Source organism: Pinus tabuliformis, chromosome 1_2 (assembly GCF_031772625.1).
Source record: "Pinus tabuliformis cultivar Carrire ecotype Pingquan chromosome 1_2, CPIR1, whole genome shotgun sequence".
Classification (NCBI taxonomy): Eukaryota; Viridiplantae; Streptophyta; class Pinopsida; order Pinales; family Pinaceae; genus Pinus; species Pinus tabuliformis.
Window position 1 is genome coordinate 690,254,431 of NC_142298.1, and position 7,445 is coordinate 690,261,875.

A 7,445-nucleotide genomic window follows, 5' to 3' on the forward strand; every position below is an offset into this window, starting at 1 on the left:
TATATTATATGTCAAGTGGGAATATTATAATCAACCACCAATCCGTTCTATGAATACCTACCTTTCTATCTTTATAACTCTTTGCTGCAATCGGTGGACATTCTGATTGTCGGGAGAAAAAGGCGATATTGCTCATGTCATACCTGGACATAGCGTGTTTTGCTTTGCTTTATGTGGCACATTTATTTATATTATATGTCAAGTGGGAATATCATAATCAACCACCAATCCGTTCTATGAATACGTACCTTTCTATCTTTATAACTCTTTGCTGCAATCGGTGGACATTCTGATTGTTGGGAGAAAAAAGGCGATATTGCTGTCATACCTGGACATAGTGTGTAAGTTAGACCTTCTTCCAATTAGATAGCCATGGCATTTTGGAGAATTTTGCAGCGTCTTTGTGACATGCAGCGTCCTTTGTTTTGCCAGATTATGGTAAGCTTTCCGTTCGTTCGTTCGTAATTGTGCGATAATTTAGTTTATGAAACTCTTATGTTTCTGCTTCAATCCGTATATAAGGATACGTCTATGTTCGTAATTGTCCGATAATTTAGTTTATGAAACTCTTTATTTGTGATCTAACAGATTCTATCGTTCGTAACTCTTTATTTGTAGTCTAACAGATTCTCTTTGCACAGGGATTTAACTGCCTCTGCAGCTGGAGGAGGAGCTGCAGATCATAGTCGAGGTTATCAAGTGTTTCTAAGCTTCAGAGGCCCCGATGTCAGAAGAGGATTTCTCGGTCATCTATATGACGCCCTCAACAGCGCAGGCTATACTGTCTTTTTTGACACGCACGAAATCAACATCGGAGACGATATCTCTGCTGCTATACACCACGCAATTGAGCACAGTCGCATATTCATTATCGTATTTTCCTGCAATTTCGCAGAATCCGCGTGGTGTCTGAAACAGGCCGCGCTCATTGCGCGCCGACTTCAGAGGAATGGGACACAAACCGAGCGGGCCATCACCATTCCTGTATTTTATGATGTGACTCCTTCGCAAGTTCGGTACCCCCATCATCCTCATGGCAGTCCATTTGCTGAAGCATTCCAAGAACATCAAAGCCGTGGGAAATACAGGGAGCAAGAAATCGATGAATGGAAGGCCGCTCTCCATACAATCTCTCATCGCCGTGGTCTGTCTTTGCAGGAAGACTGCAAAGGTTCTGCTTTCATTTGCCATTTTTAATTTATGCTTAAATTCTTATTACTTTTATATAACGATATTGTTAGACCAGAGCATGCATAACACACAGCGGAGACTTAGACGTCAATAGTAGAGAATAATTCACAAAGATAGACAAATGGAGAAACAACAAGATTACACAGAGACAGACAAATGGAGAAACAACAAGATTACTTAGTCAGAAACAACGGAATAGATAAAACAATCTCTGGAGAACAAAAATCACTTTGCATTACATAACAGGCTTAGGCCTTGGCTTGCTTTCTTTGCCTAGAGAAATTACAAATTTATAGAGACAGAAGAAGGATCTAGAACCCTATACGTGATTCAGATGGAGATCTGGAATGATCTAGAAACCACTGGTAGTGTAGGAGGATCTAGAATCCTGGAGATCTAGAAAAATCTAATTTAGAAGGATCTAGAATACTACGTGAATTTGGCTTCACACTTAACATTTTCTCACTTGAAGCCAAATAAGAGTGATCAAGTCACACTGAGTCCTATCATGCCTTTACATAACTCATGTTTATTTCGTGGTAGAATCTTAGTGAGCATATCAGCAGTGTTCCTATCTGTATGGATCCTTTCCAAGGATAACTGTTCTTCCTCCAACACATGCCGGATCCAATGGTACCTTAAGTCAATGTGCTTGGTTTTTGAATGAAAAGCTGAGTTTTTCGCCAAGTGAATGGCACTCTAACTATCACAATATAACACATACTTGTCCTGCTTTATTCCTATCTCTCCTAGGAATCGCTGCATCCATAACATCTCTTTACAAGCTTTTGTTGCAACTATGTACTCTGCTTCTGTTGTAGAGAGGGCTACTATTCTTTGTAGTCTTGACACTCAAGATACTGCTGCACTTGCAAATGTATACAAATAACTTGTAGTGGACTTTCTGGTATCCATATCTCTAGCCATATCTGCATCTGTAAATCCTTCAAGCACAGTCTCATCATGACCAAAACATAAACAATAATGACTAGTACCCTTGAGATACCTCAAAATCCATTTTACTGCTTGCCAATGTTGTTTGCCTGGATTGGCAAGGAACTTACTCACTACTCCCACTGAATATGTAATGTCTGGTCGTGTGCATACCATGGCATACATCAAACTGCCAACTGCTGAAGCATAAGGACTGTTGCTCATCTCTTCTTTCTCCTTGTCATCACTAGGACATAATTCAGTACTCAGCTTGAAGTGGGCTGCAAGGGGTGTATCAACTAGCTTGGCATCCTTCATATTAAACCTGTCAAGCACCTTCTTGATATATTTTTCTTGTGACAGCCACAACCTTTTGTTTTTTCTGTCACGCATAATCCGCATGCCCAATATCTGTTGTGCTGGTCCCAAATCCTTCATAGCAAATTTGCTACCCAAATCTTTCTTCAACCTATTGATCTTATTCTTATCATGCGCAGCAATCAACATGTCATCCACATATAACAATAATATGATATACTTTCCTTGATCATACTTCTAGATATAGACACAATGGTCAGCTTCCAACCTCTGAAAACCATGTTCCCACATGAATGAATCAAATTTCTTGTACTAATGTCGAGGTGTCTGTTTCAACCCATAGAGACTCTTCTTCAACCTACAAACAAGACCTTCTTTGCCTTTTTCTATGAAGCCTTCTGGCTGCTTCATATAAATTTCTTCCTCCAATTCACCATGAAGGAAAGTAGTTTTTACATCTAATTGTTCACATTCTAAGTTTAAAGTAGCAACTAGACCAAGAATGACTTTAATGGATGAGATTTTAGCAACAGGTGATAAAATTTTAGTGAAGTCAATACCTTCTTTTTGGGCAAAACCTTTCACCACCAGTCTTGTTTTATACCTCTCCTTCTTTTCGTCACCTTCATGCTTAATCCTGTACACCCATTTGTTTTGTAGAGCCTTTCTACCTTTGGAAGGTTTACCAACTCCCAAGTTTTATTTTCCTGCAAAGAATTCATTTCTTCTTCCATTGCTTTTTTCCATTCTTTACTGTGCTCGACTTTACAAGCTTCTTGAAAACAATTAGGTTCACCTTCATCAGTCAACAAAATATAGTTTGAAGGAGGATACCTTTATGAAGGCTTATGAGGCCTAGAAGATATGTGAACCAACTGTGGTGGTGCATTGTCAGGTTGAATCTCCTGTAAAGGTTCCTACAAGATTCCTTCTTCTTGTTGTTCATTATTTTCCACTTGTTGTTCTTCATGCTCTTGAATTTGCTATTCATTTTCTTGTATTGGTGGTATATTTTCCTGCTACTCTTCAAACCTGTCAATAACCTTCTTAATCTGCAACTCACCTATAGTCCTCTTGAACATTTTTAACTCATTAAATATAACATCCCTACTTCTAATAATTTTATGTTTGATTGGATCCCATAGACGATAACCAAAATCTTCATCCGCATATCCCAAAAAAATGCATTTCGTAGATTTATCATCTAGCTTAGTTCTATTTTCTTGGGGAATATGTACAAATGCTTCACATCCAAAGACTTTCAAGTGAGAATAATTCAAATTATTACCAGTCCAAACTTCTTTAGGGATACCGCCATCCAAGGCTGTAGTTGGAGATCTATTTATGAGGTAGCAAGCGGTCCTGACTGCTTTAGCCCAAAAATTCTTCTCCAAACTGGAATTGGAGAACATACTTCGCACCTTTTCCATAATGGTGTGATTCATCCTTTCAGCGACACCATTTTGTTGAGGAATACTGGGCACAGTCTTCTCATGCTTTATGTCAAACCTGTTACAATATTCCTTAAATGCATTTGAGCAATATTCTCCACCATTATCTGTTCTTAAACACTTCAGCAATTTGTTAGTCTTTCTTTCAACAAAAACATGGAATTTTTGAAATATTCCAAACACTTCACCTTTATTTTTCATAATATATGCCCAAACTTTGCTGGATGCATCATCTATAAATGTTACAAAATATGATGCTCCTCCTAATGATTTGATGTTAACAGGCCCAAACACATTCGAGTGTACCAATTCTAACACATTTTTCTTTCTGTCATGGCCACCTCTAAGGAATGAAACCCTTCTTTGTCTACCATATATACAATGGTCACAAAGATCAATATTGTAGGATTTCAAACCTGGTAATAAATTTTTACCAACAAGGATTTTTAAGCCCTTCTCACTCATGGGACCCAAACGCATATGCCACGATCTGCTGAATTTCCTTCTTTTGTGACAGCAGCCAAATCTGATTTTTCTATTAGTGTCTTCAATATGCATAATGTTTCTGTCTTGGGTCCTTTGGCCACGACCAATGCACCTTTGCTAATTTTCCAGCCTCCTTTTCCAAAGCTTATCGAATAGCCTTCATCATCCAATCGTCCCATAGAGATTAAATTCATGCGCATTTCTGGTACATGCCTGACCTATTTCAACAATATATCTTGTCCATATTTCATTTTGATCTGGACATCTCCCATTCCAACAATACTGTAAAAATGATTATTCCCCAAATGCACTCTACCATAATCACCAGGATTATATGAAACAAAACTATCTTTGCATGGGGTTACATGGTGAGATGCCCTAGAGTCAAGGATCCAATCAAAGCTACTGTTAGATGTATATACACATGTGTCCTCTACTGAAACAGTAAACAACATATCACCATCTGTGGCTACAGTAGTAGTCTCACCTTCATTTGTGCTGGATGACTTGTGATTTGTATTGGACGGTCTCTGATCCTTTTGTTCTTTCTTACAGAATCGACATTCTTTCTTCATGTGCTCGGGTTTGCCACAATGAAAGCAGATGATCCTTCCTCTCCTTGATTTTTATCGGCCTCTCGATCTTGATCGCCCTTGTCGGCCTCGATCCATTCTCCTACCACGATTAGCTAGAGCTAGAGCCTCTCCTCCCTGGTTTTCCGCAATTGACTTGCGTCGCAGCTCCTCATTCATTAAACTGCTGCTGACATCATCAAACTTCAAGGTCCCTGTAGTTGTTGAAGTGCTCATAGCTACAATTAAATTTTCCCAGCTGTCTGGCATAAAACACATTAGCAAAATAGCTCTAATTTCATCATCTAAAATGATTTTAACAGAGGCAAGTTGATTAGTAATAATATTAAATGCATTCAAGTGCTCAGCAACTGAAGTACCCTCCTTCAATTTGAGATTATAAAGCTTCTTCATCAAGAACACTTTGTTTGATGCTGTGTTCTTCTCATATAGATCATGGAGCTTCTTCCATAATCCTTCAGCCGTCTTTTCTCCGGACACATTGAAATAAACATTCTTTGCTAAATATTGGCGGATTGTTGCAATCGCCTTTCTATCTAGCTTATTCCACTCTTCATTTGTCATCGATGAGGGTTTCTTTGTTGTGCCCTCAATCGGCAAATACTAATCCTTTAAAATCAGTATATCCTCCATCTGTGATTTCCATAGGGCAAAATTAGCCCCACTCAACTTCTCCATATCTGTAACTGTTGTCTCCATTTTCAATCAAATTCACGCCCCAAAACACAAAAACTCCACTTAAAAATAAAACTTTAATTATTACTCTTTAAAATTTAGTAATAATGAGCTTCCTATTTTTAAAATACCCTTTTCAAAATTCCTGCTCCTTTTTAAAATATACTTTTCAAAATTCCAACATATAATTATATATGTTTCATAATAAATATAAAAACATATATAATGTTTTAACCTTTTCACATTTCACACATACATATGTTGGTTTGAGAAAAAAAGACTTAACGTATACGTGTAAGATTGATGTAAAAAAACTTACGAACACTATGTTTTAACTCCAATCTCCACGGATCTCCACTTTTCAAACTCCAGAAACACGTTTCAACATAGGTCCATGACCTTGTTTTTCTTGCAGCAACTGTCTTTTAGTTCCAGTGTTCCTCAGCTATTTCCTGGATAGATCCTTCAACAGCTCCAGGAGTAACAACCAACGTTTTAACGAACGCTGCCAAAGCAAGGCGATGGCACTAAGCGGCTTGCATCATGGATATTCGAACTTGGCTCCGATACCAGTTGTTAGACCAGAGCATACATAACACACAACGGATTTATACTCAGAGACTTAGACGGCAATAACAAAGAATAATTCACAGAGACAGACAAATGGAGAAACAACAAGATTACTTAGTCAGAAATAGTGGAATAGATAAAACAATCTCTGGAGAACAGAAATCTCTTTGCATTACATAACAGGCTTAGGCCTTGGCTTGCTGTCTTTGCCCAGAGAAATTACAAATTTATAGAGGCAGAAGAAGGATCTAGAACCCTATACATGATTCAGATGGAAATATGGAATGATCTAGAAACCACTGGCAGTGTAGGAGGATCTAGAATCCTGGAGATCTAGGAAAATCTAATCTAGAAGGATCTAGAATACTGCATGAATTTGGCTTCACACTTAACAGATATGTCTAACCTTAAATCCTTACATTTTCTATTTGCATATATGAGACAGTGCTAGTGCTGGTGTGACACTTATTTATTTATTAATAGAGTTGTCTTTTGTATGATTTTTTGAAGTGTTTTTAGTGGATTTTTCCAGTCTATTTTTTCTAAAATCTTATAAGAATTTATTAAAATCACAAGTTTGATGAGTAACCTCTGCACAATAAATGTGCACTGGGGTTTTTCAAGGTGACGAATCCATACATACAATCAAAAAACAAGTTTAAATAATTCAAATCAAAATTTCATCACAAATTTTTTGGCAGAAAATTCCAAAAAATCACACTAAAACCAACTCCTTTATTAATAAACTTATATTTTTGTTTAGTCTTATGAATATGGTTTAACTATTAGGTTAAGTTAGGTTGGAAAGTTTAGGTTAAATTGGAAAGTTTAGTCATCTGCCATTTTTAATTTATGCTTAAATTCTTATTAATTTTATATAAGGACATGTCTATGCTTAAATCCTTACATTTTGCTATTTGCATGTATGAAGCAGTGCTGGTGTGACCCTTATTTATTTATTAATAAGCTTATCTTTTTGCTTTAACCCTTACATTTGCAGATATGAAGCAGAGCTGGTGAAGCGCGTTGTTAAAGAGGTGGGGAAACTTAGATGGACTACTCGCTTTTGATTAGATCACAAGAGAGATTATCTTTGCATAGATAATCTCAAGAAAAGACGATGTCAAGAAACCAATGCTAACATATTCTCATAACTTTCTATGTCTTTGAATGCATCATATTCCAAAATGAAATGTTTTTCGGATTCCACATATTCCCATAACTTTCT

General features: G+C 37.2%; 1 protein-coding gene across 1 annotated transcript; it reads left to right on the top strand.

Annotated features, from left to right (window-relative positions):
* The first annotated feature begins 372 nt into the window (after window positions 1-372).
* On the top strand, window positions 373-1,197 carry LOC149207627 (toll/interleukin-1 receptor-like protein). The gene is made up of 2 exons (XM_089398093.1): window positions 373-438; window positions 619-1,197. The coding sequence occupies exons 1-2, from the start codon at window positions 373-375 to the stop codon at window positions 1,195-1,197; spliced, it is 645 nt and encodes a 214-aa protein (XP_089254219.1).
* The last annotated feature ends 6,248 nt before the right edge of the window (window positions 1,198-7,445 follow it).